This window comes from Mustela lutreola, chromosome 1, assembly GCF_030435805.1.
Source record: "Mustela lutreola isolate mMusLut2 chromosome 1, mMusLut2.pri, whole genome shotgun sequence".
Lineage (NCBI taxonomy): Eukaryota > Metazoa > Chordata > Mammalia > Carnivora > Mustelidae > Mustela > Mustela lutreola.
Window position 1 is genome coordinate 9,039,352 of NC_081290.1, and position 18,061 is coordinate 9,057,412.

Below are 18,061 nucleotides of genomic sequence, written 5' to 3' on the forward strand. Positions count from 1 at the left end.
AAAACCTGGGTCTCCTTCTTCTGGCCTCCTATATCAGTTTCTCCAACATCTGCTACATCATCACTAAGCCAATGCAACATATTCTAGATTACTGTCCTAGCAGTATTCCCCTTCTGGTACCAATTTCCGGATTAGTTATGGTCATTCTGGCTCCTAGAACATATAAATTCTCAAATCTCAGTTTTCTCTCTTATAATAAGTCCAAAAAAAGAGTTTTTCTAATTTGAAGGTGGAGATCTTCCAAGTTGTGATTTAGCTATTCATGTGCCACTTTTCTGGCACTGGCATCTCGAACATATAGTTTTCAAGGTTATGATACTCACTTGCTACAAGCTGATGGAGAAAGAGTAAGGGAGGATGTAAGGAACTTTATTAAACCTGAAAATGAATGCATCACTTCCATTCACATTTCATTTGCTAAAAGTCAACCCCATGGCCCCAACTAAATGCAAAGGAAATTGGGAATTTTAGTCTAGCTGTATGTCCAGGAAGAAGAAATGTTGAAATGTTTCATGAATGGCTAGTCAAGTCCTTGCCAAGGCTCTTAAAAAAAAAAAAAAAAAAAAAAAAAGGCTAGCCAAAAATAACAGAAAGTCACTGCAGGCACTCTGTCTAATAACAGGGTAGCTTGACCAAATTTTACTAGTCCCAACAAGATATTTTACTACTATGTAAAAGAGCAAGAATTTATTTTTTAGTAATGGGATTAAAGAGGGGTTTTGTTAGTGTGATAGTACAGAAGTTAGAGTGCAAAGGGTTAACAAGTAAAATTCAGATAACAATCTTCTTTAAAGAATTGTGAAGGAAAGGAAATGGAGTGGAACCAGAAATACGGAGGATTAAAGATAGAAAAGGTAATAAAAGAAAGAGAAAGCAGCTACTGGAACTAGAGTACAGATGGATAATACATCTCTGTAAGAGCAGGGAATGTCTCATTCCTCTGATACTGGAGAAAAGGAAAGTTCTGGAAGTATCTAAGTCTTCAGCATTTGGAAAGTTGAACTTTATGCCTAACACCATCAATCTTCTTTTGATGTTTGAAGTAAAGTCATATAATGAAATGTGGCTAGGACTTAAGACTGTAAAAAGTATTTTGGTGGGAAGAGAAAAGAAGGTGCTGATGGATATACAGCTGTGCTCCTAGACCCTAAACGTGTAGTGGTGTGATACACAGTGTAATGTTCTGCACAGCAACTCAGCAACCACTGTAGGAGAGGAACAGGCAGATAGTTAGCCCAGTGTGTGTATCTACTACAGCACTTATTTTACTATACAGCCCCTGGAAGCGGAGACTTTGATTTCAAAACCTATGCACACAGTAGGAACATGATGAATTTTTGTTTGAATGAATTGATTCAGTCATTGCCAATTCTGCCATAGTACTCTGTAGAGTACTGGCAACTGCCCACATTTCATATGGTATGCCAATGCTAAAAAGAAAAAAAAAAAAAAAAGCTAAAAAAAAAAAAATTCAGGCACACTCAATTAAACTTAGCAGTCTTAAAATGGCAACTATGTCAGCTGAGACATACTTTTTATCCTGTGCCAGTACATCTGCCTTTGATGTTTTCTTCATTTTCCTTATGCCACTGTACTCTTATTGGACCAGAAAGGGCTAATTCTGAATTCAGTAAGATACGCTATTATTTCAGAAAGTCCTGGAAGTCCTTCATACATCCACAAATCAAAACCCCCTTCACCACATTCCTTCCAAGAGATGCACAGACAAGGATGATTATTTATAATGCTCCCTCCACAGATAAAAGCGGAGTCGGGGAGGACTGGAAGACCTACATCAGGGTCATTCCGCGAACCGTCTGCAAAAGTCTGGCACCGATCCTGCTTCCTTCTCCTGTCTTCTCCCCTTTGGAAACTTCCAAGTCGTGGTAATCTCAGACTTCACCTCATCGAAGTCCGTAGCACACAACCGTAAAGTCAGGGCCGGGAAGTCTGTAACTCAACACTGAAGACTCAGGCAAGGAGGGCTCTCTCACGCGCACGGCGCCATCTCTCACAGACCCGCAGCCCTCAGCGGCCTTCGGAGGTGGGAAACATGGCCAGGAGCGAAACTACGTACGACAGTCCAGAAAGAGGCCCCACCTCCCGGGTCTGGCGCTCCGGGCCTCCCGCTCACAAAAGCGTCGGGACGGCGCTTCCGCGCCGGCTTCCCAGCCTACCCGGGGCGTTCCTCCGCAGCCTGCCCGGGGGCCGCCCGCCCCGCCGCGCGGCCCGCCCGCCGGGACCCGGAACCCGGCCCTCGAAAGCTCACTTTCGTCTTTCGGCCACCCGCGCGCCACCGTTCGGGCGACGGCTGATGGCGTCACCCGCACTTCCGCCTGCGGCTGCGTTCTAGTCACCAGCGAGGAAGGAAGAAGGGAGGTCTGAAGGGCTGTGTGTGGGGGAAATAGCGAGGAAAGAGAAGAAATCCGGGCGCTCGCCGGCGCTACGACAGTAACCGCGGGTCTCTTCTGTCCCCGCCGCCCCCCTCTCGGAAGTCGCCCTAGGCACACTTCCCTCGCCTTTCCGCGGTCTCCCTTCCTCTGGGTCTCCCGACACCCGGGTCTCTCTTTACGCCTCCCCCCTCCCTTTGCTCCCTCACACTCCCTCCCTTTCCCTCCCTCCCATCGTCAGCCTCCCCGCCCTTAGTATCGCGAGACGAGGTGAGAGCTGGCGGAGCGGCGGCGGCGGCGGCGGCAGTAGAGGTGACCGAGGCGGTGGCGGCGGAGGCGGCACCGAGCGCTGTGTCGGCCCCGGTGCGGCCGAAGTCGCGGTAGAGCGTAGCCCCCACGCCCCTCCCCCGTCCGCGCCCTCCCTCTTTCCCTGGGGATGGAGAAGGCGACGGTTCCGGTGGCGGCGGCGGCGGCGGCGGCGGCGGCGGCGGCGGCGGCGGCTGCTGAGGGAGAAGGGAGCCCCCCGGCGGTGGCGGCCGTGGCGGGCCCCCCCGTGGCGGCGGCGGCGGCGGAGGTCGGCAGCGGCGTTGGCGGCGGCAGCGGGGCTCGCTCGGCCTCTTCTCCTCGTGGGATGGTGCGCGTCTGCGACCTCCTCCTGAAGAAGAAGCCGCCGCAGCAGCAGCACCACAAGGCCAAGCGTAACCGGACTTGCCGACCCCCCAGCAGCAGCGAAAGCAGCAGCGACAGCGACAACAGCGGCGGCGGTGGAGGCGGCGGCGGTGGCGGAGGCGGCGGCGGCGGCGGCACCAGCAGCAACAACAGCGAGGAAGAAGAGGACGACGACGACGAGGAAGAGGAGGTTTCTGAGGCAAGGGCCTGGTTTCCAAGGCAGGAGGGAGGAAGGGACCGTCAAGGGTCGGGGCCGAGGGGGGGAGGGGGCTTGCGGTGGGACCGACTCCTGGGGCTGGATCTGTCTCCGCGGCCAGGCTTCCCTCTGCCCTCTTTCTTTCCCCGGCCTCAATCGTGAGGCGGGGGGGGGGGGGCAGTGGGGGAGGGTAGCTGACACGTGGGGGGTGGGAGGACCACACAGCCCCCCCCCCCCCCCCCGAGTGGGTGAGCGGCAGGTTATCTTGGGACGGTGCACACGGTTAAGGATGGAGGGAATTGGTTAGATGCCCTCCGCACGCCCGGCGGAGTCGGCCTGGGGTCAGTAGGGCCATGTTATTCCTGGGGCGGGGGCGGGACCAAAGCGGGAGGGCGAGGAGAAGAGGCGGCGGAGGCTCGTGGGGACTGGCTCGGAGGTTGGTCCGTTTCTCCCACTCGGGGGGTGCGGCGCAGCGCTTCTGAGGGGAGCTAAGGTTGTAATGGACTCAGGGCTAAGTATGTGTGTATGGGAGAGACACGTGAGAAGCTGTACTTTTCCATACTGTTCTGCTGCAGGGTTTGGGGGTTTTGTTTTTTGCTTTTTGGGTTTTTTTTCTTCCCATAAGCATCGTGGCTGCTGAAGTAGCCTTTAGCTCTTTGCTCTCTCAGGGATGGTGGATGAACTGAACTTAGATCCATATACGTTTTTATATAACTCAGTGGCTGAAAAATATCTTGGACTCTGACATGTGCATGCATACGTATCTTCAGATGCTTCCTTAGTGAGGAAAAATTAAGGCAGGCTGTGTCGTTTTCCAGATAATATGGGACAACTAAAGAGTGCTTTGAAGCCAGCCTTGGTTGTGGTGAGTTGGAATAGGAAGGCCTCTTGGTTTGTCCTAGTGATCTGGTTTCATAACTGTTTATAATTTTTCCTGGGTCCACAGACAGGCGGCGTTGCAGGACCTTATTCAAAGGCCACATATAACCCAAAAAGCTCAGTAAAGCATACCATACTGACAAAAAAACTAAGTTAGTCTTATTATCAGCTCTTTTGTAACTCTCTTGTCCACTCCCTGAAATGGAAGCTAGAAAATCTTGATTTGGAGAAAGAAGTTGTAACTTAAGGCAGCAGAAGGAAAACAGCTTTAAAGGCTGATTTTAAATCTTGTAAGAGAATGACTGAATTATCTAGAAGTACCACTTGCCATTTATTCTCTTCCACGGAGTTTATCTTGGTGCAGGGTTTATTTTTTTGAAAACTGTGTTACTGGAAGACCAGATTCTCTTTTACCTCAGATTGGATGAAGTTATATAGGTAGAGATACAATAGTTCAAGTACGTATGCCAAAAAGATAGACACTCCTTGCTATTCCGTTATCCAGTTGAATTCTAAGAACAGGTTTGTGTTGATTCTGTACTGATTTTAGTTGGACCTTTCAGTGTAGGGTGTTGCTTGAGCTACGTTTGAAACAATGAAGAGGAGGATGTGATGGGATTCTTAGTTCTAATAAAATCTATTATGGTAGTGAGAATCTTTCATTTGTATGATTCTTTGCAGAGATGAGAAGCATTTTTGAAGTAATCTAGTTCAGACCTTTTACTTTAAAAATGAGGAAAAAAAGGCTTAGATGAAACTGATTGTGGTAGATAGTAGCAAAAGTAGAAATCAAAGTTTTCTAGTGGCTCAGACCAGTACACTTTTTATGACAGCTTATTTCCCCTCCTGACATCTTTCAAAAAATTAGGTAGTGAATTGCAGGGTAACACAATCATGCAGCTGTGGGCAAAGTGCCGATATTTTGTTAAGATTTTTAATTCTCCCACAAAATATCAGGCTCTGGTTTGGAACTTGGTATCAACTTGAGTGCAGTACTTCCTGGAATATTACGCTGTAAACTTCACAAACCTAGGTAGTTTTGTTCACTGGATTTGGCCTAATAAATAAAACTTTTAATAAGTTTATAGGTGTGTTAATTTTGTGAATCAGGTTTATTTCCTCAGAAAATGGGAATATGTGTTGACTTTCACCAACTAGGGACGTTTCTTTGTTTTTAATATGCTTTATTTTGTTTTGTGCACAGTGCTGTGAACAGTGGGTTTGTCCTTTGTTATGAAGATGAGTCAGGAGAAATAAGTGTAAGAAAGTGCAGCCATTAAAAATAAGTCTATATAGGTGCATGTTGAGGGATGAGCAGGCAGAAAGGAGTACAGTATGTTTCTTGTTTCTGCACCTGCCTCCATCCTTGACCAAAATAAAGGATAAACATACCTCACAGTCACTGTATACTGTAAGCTAAATGGATGAGTTGTGCAGTGTTTTTCATTTCATTATCATTTTATTGACATGTCAGCAGAAGGTTAACTTTCTGGAACTAGGAAATCCTGTGGCTAATACTCATTGTATTTAAGACCATTTTCTAATTCAGTCTCTTATTGGCTACACAATGAAAAATACGGAAAACATGATCCTTGAGATTATCCTGCTAATAAAAATCATCAAAAGATTAAGGAATATGAAGTGTTACAGTTTTTGTATGTAGTTGTGGTTTCAGGTATTTAACCAGATAATTTAGCAAATATACATACTTTTGCTACAAAGAAATGTTAGCTGGATATTCTCTATATCTGCTGAAAGAGGAAAAGTTGGAAGGAAAGGAGATTTAATTTAAACAAGAGCCTTACCTGAATGTTGAAGAACAAGCATCTGATTCTTATTAAATGTTGGAGTAGCGTATTGAGAATTGTATTTTCTATTGAATGGCAGAATAGAATAATCACATTTTAGATAATTTGTGTAACTTCATCTATAACTGGAAAAAATGGTATAAGAGCAAGAGTTCTCCTTTTCCCTCTCCTACTCTCCTCCCTCCTATTTGACTCAAAAATCTTAGATCAAAAATTGAAAAATGCCTAATTGCTTTGGCTTTCAGTGGGTGACTAATAACGGAAAATACACAGAAGTTTATTTCCTGACATAAAATTGTAATGCACTTCTTTTCAAATTAGTGACTAAATTAAATTGCTTACTTAAATATTCCAAGAAAAAGATGTTAAAATTGCATGAGTTGAATACTCCATTTCAGAAGAACTGTTGCTTTCTATTGAAGGCATTTTGAAATGTAATTGAATGGTTTCAGTGTTTGCTAATGCAGAATTCAAAGGGGAAAAAAACTTTCTTTAAAGGTGGGATTTGTGTTTAAAAGTAACTTTTATTAAAGATAAAATGTAAATATAGCAGGAGTTTTTCAGAATTCTGGCTATATTTGGTAAGTAACTTGAGGCCTTAAAGTTAAGAGACAAACCTAGTGGTGAAATTTTAGACAAGGGGAGCCAGTGAATAAATTAGTACTGACTTACTCACTTTGGAAAGGATTTGCAAGGCTGGGGAGAATCTGTTTGTAGATCTGGAAGAGGTAGGGTTGAGAATGAGGGAGAGAAAAAATTTATTTCAGTAGATTTTGCTCCCTCAAATTTGCTTCCAAATCTTATTTTGGGGGGGGGGTTGTTTGTTAATGGAAAAATGCCATTCACTTTCCTTTGTTTTAATGGTAGAATCCCAGATGAGTTCAGAGAAACTTACTTGTTCCCCAGTTTCATCTCTTAATTGATATAGCAATATTTGTAAACTAGATGTTAAGATCTTTGAAAAGGTAGTTCTGTCATAATTTTCTTGTCTCTTAGTCTGGTTAAGCACAATACTTGATTAAAAAAACATTTTCAGTGAATATTAGTACTTAAGGAGATTCCATAATTCATTTGGGAAACCAAGAGAAGGAACAGAGTTTCTCCCTTCTTGAATCCAGGGCTGCCAAATAGCAGATTTCAGTATCTTGCAGTTACTAATTACTTCTCTTAGTGACAGTCCTCTCCCACAGGGATCTTTCTCCATAGGTGTTAGGAGGAAAGCCAGTTAAGCCAATGTACATTGATTGTTGAATGCCTGAGAAGTACCTTAAGCCTCTTAGGTATATTTACCTTTTAAAAGTGTAAAAAAACTCTTACTTACTCAGTGCCTACTGTGTGTCGAGTCTAGCGTAATGGTCAAGAGCATGGACTAGAGCTTAGAGTCAGATAGGATCCATCCCTTACTAGCATTGTGATATTGGACAAGTTACTTAACCTTTCTGCACCTTAGTTTGCTTTTATGTAAATGGTGATAAGGTAGATTCTACTGTATATCATTGGTATGAGAATTAAGTAATACAGATACCATGTATTCTTACTTTATTTTCATCATATCCCTATGAAGTAGGTGTCCTCCTCATATTTGTTTCATTATTCAATACGTGTTTAGAGTTCCTATTGTATGTTGGGCATTTTGTTGTACTGGGTAGTGCCCGTTTTGGCAGCACATAAACCAAAAAATTGTTGTACTGGGTAAGTAATGGTGAGCAAAACTATTTTAAGACACATTGATTTTTAAAATGCACCAGTGATTAAATAATAGGTTTTGGGAGGTATGATACTGAGAATAAATGGTTAAACGTAGATCCTGAATAAAGTGGGTGAGTTTCAGAAATATACAGATGTTGGGAGGGGTTATTCATGTTAATTTTAGAGTCAAAGATATTGGCTTAGAAGGAAGGGTTTTAGGTAACTTAATCAGGGTCACATAGCCAATAAGTTGCAGAACAGGACGTAACCTGTCTGTCTGATTCAAAGCTGCCTTGTTTGTTCGTTCATTCATTCATTCACATGTTCTGTTATGTGCATGATGTGGATGGAGTACAACATCTTAGATGTTGGCATTTCGGATGGTGTGAAAACAAATTCAGATGGTATAGGGGAACATCCTTTTAGGCAGTAGGGCAACCACTGAAGACAAATTGACTACCCCCAATTTTTCTTTCCTTTTCTTATTCTTATTTTCTTGTTTCCTTCTCTTTTTCTTACTCAACTCCATGAAAAAGAAGAAATACAGGAAAGTACAGATGAAGTATGCCCATATTCCCACCATCTAGAATTAACAAATGTTAACTTTTATAGTTAACAAAATGAAACCATAGTGAAAACTACTCTCTCTAGAAGCAGTCTGTTGCTTCTTCCTCCCTCTCAAGATTTTTACTTTGCAAGGTTATTTCCTTTACTAAGCTAAAAAATTTTTTTTGCTCTTAAATAGGAGTTGTTAATTTGGGATCTAGATAGGCTGTGAATACCTGAAATTAAACCCTAAAATTTTATTGAAGTTTCTTGTGAGGTGTTCTCTTCTTTCTCCCTACCCCCAATAGTGTGTGTGCAGAACTTTTATTAGATTCTCAGAGAGATCTGTGACTCCCTCTCTCCCTCCCACCTTGTTATTTTGAAACACTCTCACTCAAATAGTAGTGGGGAATCAGACAGGCATTTATGTGCGTTGTTTAGAATTGGGAAACTACTTGTAACCAAGGTAATGTAGTAACACGGAAGGCCTATTTCTGTTGTGAAGTCCAAGACTTATTTGTTCTTTCTGGTAAATTAGTCCTATGCTTACTCTTACCTTAAATCCTCACATTTTGCCTTTTTAATTGCTTAATTAATGAAGCAGCTTTCATCTGTTCTACTATGGACTACCAGATCTGAAGATGGGAAAGCTTGCCTTACACATCTTTATATATCCTGCTGTACTATACCATATGTGTTATATAAGTCCTCGTGTCTTAACCTCTGCTAGGCTTTCACGAAGTCAGATATCTGAAGTAAAAATAAATAAGTAATAAATGAATACATATTTCTTCTTTAACCACTTACTCTGGAAATATTGGGGAACATCAGAGGAATGCATTTTGATTCCCTGAAGGTTGCAAGAGTGTTTACTAGACTGTTTCTGCTAGAGTCAAGTTACACCATCTGGTTGACTAAAAGTTCAGTTTTTAGGTCTTGGAGGCAGCATATTTGCATTTATGGCAGCAGTTTCTTCTGCATTCTTATAAAGATGATTTAGTGAGTTAGGAAATACCCTTGTAATGTATTTCCATATAATTTTTACATACTTGACCATAGATGAAAAAAATTTCACTTTATAGTTGTGAGGTAGTGCCTGTTGATACCACTTGTGTTTTTGTTAGGACCAATAGAGGGCACCAGCATCCATGATAATCTATGCTCAATCTGACTAACTTCCTTCAACTTCCACATTTTGGAAAAAAAAAAAAAAAAAAAACATTAGGAAATTGAAGGTGGAGAGTGAATATAAATATCCTTCTGGTCCCTGGAACCTTACCTGTCTGGTAGTTATGCCTATCCACTTGGCACGCACAATCAAAATACTCTTCCTAACGTATGGTGTTTAACTTCTTAATGTATATATATTTTTGTCTTTATTTTGTTTTTTAAGATTTTATTTATTTATTTGACAGAGAGGCAGAGAGAGAGGGAATACAAGTGGGGGGAGTGGGAGAGGGAGAAGCAGGCTTCCTCCCAAACAGGGAGCCTGATTTGGGGTTTGATCCCAGGACCCTGGGATCATGACCTGAGCTGAAGGCAGACACTTAATGATTGAGTCACGCAGATGCCCTATATTCTTATCTTTAAAAACATCTTTTCCAGTCATGAGGGGAAGTGGAATTGTGAAGGACAATAGGTATCATTTTATCATTACTTATAACTTGGGTTTTAATTATTGAAGAGACATGTTGGATTTTATTTTTTCCAAAAATGCTTTGAAACTTGACATCAGTATTCACCTGATTATTGAAAGCACAATGTAGATTGCTTTCTGTTATCTTATAAAACTCAAATATTACCTTGATCTTTTAAAAGAGTCAACTTGGGTTTACTTCTGGGTGAGACTAGATGTAAAAGAGGGTCTGTTATGAAAAAATGTAGTTTATAGTACTTTAGGAATTCCGTTTGGATTCAGTGTTCTTTAGTATGTTTATGAACACTTTTGATAATATGATGAAGTCCCTCTCAACGTGTACAGATAGGTCAGAGTGAATTGTGTTAAATGAAATAAGGTTGCTGAGAATAGGCTAAATTAAATAGGTTTTTATGAGTTATGGATAAAATCCATGGATAAAAAAATGGGCTTTTTGGGGCAATTGATCTGAAACAAAACATACTTTTTCAGTATGGTGTTGAACTAGATGAAATAAGGCATTGGAGAATCCTAACTCTTAAATAATTCTATGATACATCTGCACAAAATCGATTATGTATATTTCTGCCTGCTGTACCATGAAAATGATGACTAAAACTAAGCAAGTTCTAGAGTGGGATAGTTTAAAAATGATTGGAGGGTTAAGGATGGAATCCGTGATCAAGGAAGACTGCAGATTATACTTTATTTTTATTGCTTGTTACTTAATGTTCAGATTAATCAGTTACTCAAACTTGAATTGTGGAGAAAAATGAGAGATGTGTTAGATGGTGGTGTTTCAATTTTGAAAATAATTCCTCATTTCTTATTTCTTGAGATTATTTTAAAGTACACACTAGACATGACTAATTTATGAAAGTAGTCAGTATGTGTGCATCTCCAGCAAGGCATATTCTCCTCCTGAGCTATCATTGAGTTTCATTTAACTTTTTTTTTTCATTCCTCCCATATTCCCCCTGCCAAAAAAGGAACAGAAAAAAAAAAAAAAAGTGAAGAAAACCTGTCCTAAAATTAATTGGTGATCTGGGGTTTTCTTCTTGAATTGTCTTTTAATTAAAGAACCTTTGAGAAATAGACCTGTAGAAAAATTAGTTTCATCAGTTTTCAATTTGGAATAAATAAACATTAACATAAAGCTCTATTTTCCTTTTCCTCTTTCCTGTCACCCTAAATCTGAGACCTGAAAGAAAATGAATTCTTCTTGTTTGTATCATACCAGGTCTATTTCCACTTCAGTCTTTGACCTTATTATTGTCTCTTATCTTTATGCGATTTCCCTCTTATTTTTTATTTGAATTTAATAACAGAAATAGCCTTGTTCAAAGGCTCCAGTACAGTTCTTAACTAGTTCAAGGTGTGGTATAGGAGTTAATTTTTTTACTTGACAAACATTTATTGACTCTATCCTATGTGTGGCTGTTTTCAGTATATAGTAATCTCAACCATTTCCCTCTCAGTGAATGTTGAAAAGTTAGCTCTAATAGAGTAATAGCTGTCTATGTTGAGTTGAATGATTTTATTCACCTTGTAGGTTAGTAAAAGTTAAATTTGTATACATGAAAAATTAGAATGATGGAATTGTTTTTCATGAGTTTTAGAAAAATCACTGTTTATACTTTCCTAAATAAATTTAAAAAGCATTATTGAGACCTAGCAAAATGAGGGATAATGAGGAATTCGAAGAAACTGAAACATTATTCCTAGTTTCATAAAATTTAAATCATGTAGAGATAAAATTAATAATAATTTAAAACTGTGAAAATGGTTTTAGTCCTGTATAGTTAATCTATTTGGGAATCTGTGTTTTCAATATAACTGGGTTCCTTTAGAATTGGTCTTATTATATGGATTGTCTTATTTTTGTTTTTTAGTATAAGTTGAATAGACTTTACATCTTTTATGAGTGCCTCTTGTAATGCTCACTAATTTGTGGTATCGTGTTCTGATTTTTTTAAGATAAGCCTGTATGTGCTATTTTTCTAGAATATCCTTAACCATTAAATGACACCAAAGACTCATCCATTTTAATTTTATCCTGAAGATTTTATAGTGAGAATAGGGGCTGTAAAGGTATACTTGTGGCTAATGCAGATACAAATATGTTAAAATATGAGAAACGGTGTTATAGGACAGTGTAGAGTACAATGTTAAATATCTTCCAAATTAGATTTTAAATACAGTGTTTTTGTAGTTAAACATTATTAATTAAATTTATATACATTTGTAGGAAATTTGACAAAATGAAAAAGATCTAAAGAAGAATACAAAAATTGCCTATAATTTTATCCTTCACAATTAATCATTATTTTAAATTTTTTCTTTTTTTCCCCTTGGTGGATGTTAATCAAATTATCTGTCACAGAGAACAAAGCTGTCGCTTACACATTTTGTCTGCTAAAAGTTTCATTGATGAACATACTTAAAATACATCAGTTGAAGAGAGAAGTCTTCAGATAATGGTTACGTACTTATTTATCTATAAAAACTAAGGAATGCGTTCATACTTTTTAAAAAAGTTTTCTAATAGCTAGAGTTTTTTGTCTTATTCTTTCTCAAAGCAGGTGTTGTTAACAGCTTGGTGTATATCAATCAAACATTCTAGTTTTTTGGTGGGAGGGAATGAATGAGTGTGGGGTGGGGAAGGGGGTCTGTGTGTCTGACAGAGTGCATTAAGATTTCCCTCATTGTTCTTACTTACTTATGGATGTTCCCTAGTATGAATGTTCATAATTTATTTGCTCTTTTTTATTGGTAGACTTTTTTTTTAAAGATTTATTTATTTTAGAGAGAGGGATAGAGAGTGTGCGCATGTGCAGGGGAGGGGCAGAGGGAGAGGGAGAAGGGGAATGTCAAGCAGACTTGGAGCCGGATGTTGGGCTTGATCTCACAACCCTGACTGACAGGATCATGACCTGAGGAAAAACGAAGCATCAGGTGCTTAACCAGTTGAGCCACCCGGACACCCCTGTATTGGTAGACATCTTGATTGTTTTTAGAACATTGCTATTATCTGTATAATGCTGAAGTGAATGCCCTTTTACAGTTATTTTTGAGTCTAAAAATATTTCTTTGGGATGGATTCCTGGAAAGAATTGCTGGGCCAGACGTTATGCACATGTTAAATTTAATAAATACTCCCCAAGTTTTACTTGCATCAACAGGGTATTTTAAGAATATTATTGGAAATGAGCAATCTTAGTTTTTAAAATGAGTTAAAAAACAGTGTTTTGTTTTTGTTTTTATTTTCCCGAGTACTGTTGCATTGGGTAAATTTTAATTTTTATTTTTCATTTTGATTTCTTTTGAAAATTTCCTGTTACAGCCTTTACTATTCTATTAGAATTGTCTTCTTTTTAGTGATTGTTGGTGCTGTTTATATTTATGCATAGTAATCCTTCACAGTATTATTTGTTCTTCATTTACAGTATTTTCACAATATAGAAATATTTTTATTTTTGTATAGTAAAATGACTTACTCTTTTACGATTTCCGGAGACCCTTCACCCCAATATTTTAAGAAAATATTCTTAGAAGTTTTCTTTTGATACTGCTGTGGTTTGTTTTTGAAAGATACACTGATATCTTTTTGGGTATAATATTTAATTGTTGTGTCCATTTCTTATTCTTTTTAGTAGCATTTGACTTTGTTGACTAATTTTTGCCTCTTAAAAATTGCTGTTCTTTTGCTTATGTAATACCACCCTCTTCTGTTTCTACATTACTAGCTGCTTTTATTGGTCTTCTTTCTTCCTCCTAGTCCCCTCACTCACTGTACATTTTTTGGTTATTTGGTACCTCATTGCTTAGTCCCGAATCCTATTTGGTCTTGTATGTAGTCTCACTTCTTAGGTGATCTTATCTAGTTTTGTGTATTTATGTATATGCTAGTGACTATCAAGTGCATATTTCCAATTTAAACCTTTCTTCTTGAGTACTGGTATGAACCTTTTGGTCACCCAACATTGGTACAAACCTTTCTCCTAATACATACTTTTCTTCCTTTCTCAAGAGAATCTCTCCAAAGTTCCATCCAGTTACTAGACATAGCTCAACATGACAGATATCTACATATTTCTTTTTTTCTTAATTCAGCAAGTAATCTATAAAACAATGAGTCCTTTTGTCCAACCCATTGCACAGTGGAGAAGGAAAGAATAGAAGTAGATAGCAGATCTTTCTGATCAGAAGATTCTGCTTTGGCAACTATATAAATTCCTTGGTTAAACTTTTGATTTTGCTCTATTAGTGGAATGCCTTTTGATTGTTGTGTCCCCTTGGCTTTGTTCTTAGGTGATTCTTTCTTGTTATTTTCCTTTGCCACATTTGAAGTAGTAGGCATTCAAGAATACAACATCCTAGGAATTGTACAACATTTATAGCTTCCTGCCAGTTGGTATAGATTAAGGACCTGTACGTTTTTCAAGGTTCTGTCCTAGGTTTTTATAGACCAGTAATGTAGTTTGGTAGTACTCTTCAAAACCTTTACTAATAGATTTCTGTTCTGTTCTAAGTCAGTACCATATGACATTATCTTTAGCAGACCCTTTTTAGTCATAATTTGTGAAATCTACTCATTCTTCTTCTAGTCTCTGTGCTAGGCCTGTTCCTCTTTCCCTGTGTTACTGGGCTACCTTGAGGGTGTCTGAAATAATAGGCTTGAATGGTGTATCAGCCAGGGTTTAACCAGAGAATTAGAACAAACAGATTTCTATGAGGGGGTGGGGAAAGAGGTAGGTATTAAAAGATTTGTTGCAGGGAATTGGATTACAATTCTGGGAGCTAAGTAAATCTGAAATTTGTAAGGTAGGCATTTGGGAACGGATCTCAAGCAATCTAGAATCCATGGGCATATGTTGACGCTGTTCTCCCTAGGCATTTAGGATAGGAAGATCCAGGAAGGGAGAACAGTAGACTCAGCTGCTATTTGGAGTCTCATTTGCCAGGAAAGTCCCAGTCTCTTTTAAGACCTCCCCTACTAGGTCAGGGTCACTAAGGATGATTACCATAGTTTAAAAGTCACCTGATTAGGGACTTCAATTACATCTACAGATCCCTCCACAGCAGCACATAGATTAGTGTTTGAATACTTAAGAGGAAGTACTTAAAAAATGGCCGCTTGCCTTCCCCTCCTTTTAGTTTAGCCTAACTAAGTTGACATATCAAAACCCATCACAAAGGGGCCCTCTTCTCATGTGCTTTGCTACTCTGTGGAAAAGAACCTCTGCGGTCACAAAGTTCTCTTGATATATTTGGAGCACAAAAGTCCTGCCTTTCCTAACCTGAGAGGCCTCGATTTATTGGGCTGAGGCTAGGGTATGGTTTGCTACTGAGCTTCTCTCAGTGGCATTCTATTTATGTCTGTCTCTGTTCTATGTTTTAACTCTTGGTTGAGCTGACGTTTTTGCCAGTTCTTTAAACAGCCAATACCCGTGATTATTCTGAGTTTTTCTAACTGCTTTTCTTAGAGCTATCTGCACCTGTTAGTCATGGAATGTGCCCTCCCCATTATTGCAGACTTGAGTTTTACTAAGTGGTTTGGTACTGCAAAACAGAGGTGTGGTTAGTTTTTCTGCCTGACATGTTTTCTTGCTGTATGTCCTCTGAGCCTTACCAGAGTTTTTAGTAGTTTGTTTTGGCAGCACTTTGCTTCTAATAACTATTGATTAAAATATAAGATGAGTTGTTAGAACAAAGAGACTCCAAAACACATGTGGTTGAAGCAAGATAGATTATGTGATACTGTGGAGGTTGTCCTTCCGGTCATGCATAGGTGTAAGTTCTCCTGTTTTGTTACACCATCCCTTAACCTGTGCTGTTGAGTGTGGTAGCTGTGTATCACATGTGGCTACTCAGTGCTTGAAATATGTCTAGTACAAGAGAGTCTAGATTTTTTAGGTTTATTTAGTTTTAATTAATTTTAATAGTCAGATGTGGCTAGTGGCTACCATATTGGAGAGTCCCAGATAATAGAACATACACATCATCACAGAAAGTTTTATTGGACAGCTCTGCCTTAGGGTGTTGACTTCATCTACCAAGTCTAATTTGGCTCACTAGCATCACATCCATGTTCCAGTCTGCTGTGGGCTGAATTGTGTCCCCAGAATTCATGTTGAAACCTTAATCCGCATTGGTGGGAATGCAAACTCAGTACGCATACCGTGGAAAACAGTATGGGGTTTCCTCAAAAAATTAAAAATAGAGCTACCTATGGTCTAGTAACGGTACTACTGAGTATTTACCCTCAAAATACAAAAATACTCATCCATAGGGATACATGTACCCCTTTGTTTATTGCAGCATTATTTACAGTTGCCAAACTATGGAAGTAGCCCAAGTGTCCTTCAGTAGATGAATGGATATAGAAGATATCCCCCCAACACACACAAAGGAATATTATTCAGCCATAAAAAAGAATGAAATCTTGACATCTGCAACAACATGGATAGAGCTAGAGTGTATAATGCTAAGCAAAATAAGTCATTCAGAGAAAGACAAATATCATGTGATCTCATTTATACACGGAATTTAAGAAACGAAACAAGTAAAGGTGAAAAAGAAAGAGTGACAAAGAAACAGACTCTTAACTATAGTGAACAAACTAATGTTATCAGAAGGGAAGTGGCTGGGGAGATGGGTGAAATAGGAAATGGGGATTAAAGAGTACACATACTTATCATGATAAAAAAATAAAATGATAAAGAAACCCTAACACCTGGGCACCTGGGTGGCTTAGTGGTTTAAAGCCTCTGGCTTCAGCTCAGGTCATGATCTCAGGGTCCTGGGATCGAGGCCCACATCGGGCTCCCTGCTTCCCCCTCTCTCTCTATCTGCCTCTCTGTCTACTTGTGATTTCTGTCTGTCAAATAAATTAAAAAAAAAAAAAAAAAAAAAAGAAAGAAAGAAACCCTAACACCCAGTATCTAGGAATGTGACTACATTTAGAGGTAATGCCTTTAAAAAGGGAATAAAGCCAAATCAGGTCATATGGGTAGACCCTAATCCAGTCTGATAGGTGTCCTTATAAGCAGAGGAAATTTGGACATAGAAAGAGACACCAGAAATATGTACACACAATAAAGATCATTTGAGGACACAGCAAAAAGGTGGCTTATCTACAAAACAATGATGGAGACCTCCAAAGAAATGAAACATGCTAACACCTTGATCTTGGATTTTGTTTTTTAAGCCACCCAGTCCGTGGTATTTTGTAAGACAGCCCTAGAAAACTAATGCACAGCACAAGAGAAATAAGAAGCAGGAAGGCAGCCACAGGTACTTCCTTTTATTGAATTGGCCAAGGATTTGCAAATATCACTTCCTGACCAGAACTTAGTTCTATGTCCATACCGAGGACCCAGTTCTTGCTGTATGGCCATCATACCCCCATGTAACTTGTGGAGAAGTGTTTTATTAAAAGAAGGGTAGTGTGGATATTGGAGGATAATCATCGTCTTACACCAATATAATTTGAGGATTACATTCTTTTTATGGCTAACACTACAAGGAAAAAAATTACTCCTGGATCCTGAAATAATCTTGTTGGCCTAGCTTGGGTCGTGTGTCCGTTCCTGAACCAGCCATCGATAAGGAAAAAGATGCTTTGTTTAGGTATAAATCATGTCTTTCTGGCCTTCAAGACTAGGAGAGGTCATTTTCACCTGAGTTTCATGGAATGGTTTCTGAGAAACTGTTTCTCTTGCCAGTAAGGTGAGATGGCAGAGGGGGAAGGGAAAGGATACAGGACATAAGATTGCCAAAGTCTGCTTTGAAATTTCCCACTTCTCTCCATCTTTGCTGCCATCACATTAGCCCAGGCTCTTTACTTGGACTTCATAGTAGTTCAGTTTGATCTCCTAGCTTGCTTGCTTGTCTCCTTACACTTCATTTCATTCTTCATGCAGCAACTAGGCCAATCTTTCTGAAACATAAATCATTATTTGACTTCTCATTGCTCTTAGAATAATAAATACCCAAACTCCGACGTTGGTCTGTAAGACTGTATGGCTGCTCCTTCTTGTTCTAGCCTCATTTTATATCCTTTTTTAGTTCATTCACTGTCTTCTAGTCCTCCTCTCCTGTTCTTAGAGCACGGAGACTTCCTCACTTAGAGTCTTTTACTTTCTTTCTAGGATATTCTTCCCCTAGTTCTTTGTCTCTTCTCTTTTAGTTTTCAGCTTAGGTATCCTTTCCTGTTCAGGGCTGTCAAAAGACACTTTTCCTCCCT

The 18,061-nt window shown here is 39.6% G+C and overlaps 1 protein-coding gene across 4 annotated transcripts in view; it reads left to right on the forward strand.

The window, feature by feature from the left end:
- The first annotated feature begins 2,344 nt into the window (after positions 1-2,344).
- The window catches only part of ANKRD17 (ankyrin repeat domain 17), a 162,983-nt gene continuing 147,266 nt past the window's right edge, over positions 2,345-18,061 (forward strand). For all 4 annotated transcript variants that reach the window (XM_059159391.1, XM_059159397.1, XM_059159424.1 and 1 more), the window contains exon 1: positions 2,345-3,258. In XM_059159391.1, the coding sequence (XP_059015374.1) occupies positions 2,827-3,258 (432 nt within the window). In that variant the 5' untranslated portion in view covers positions 2,345-2,826. The remainder of the gene's footprint in view (positions 3,259-18,061) is intronic.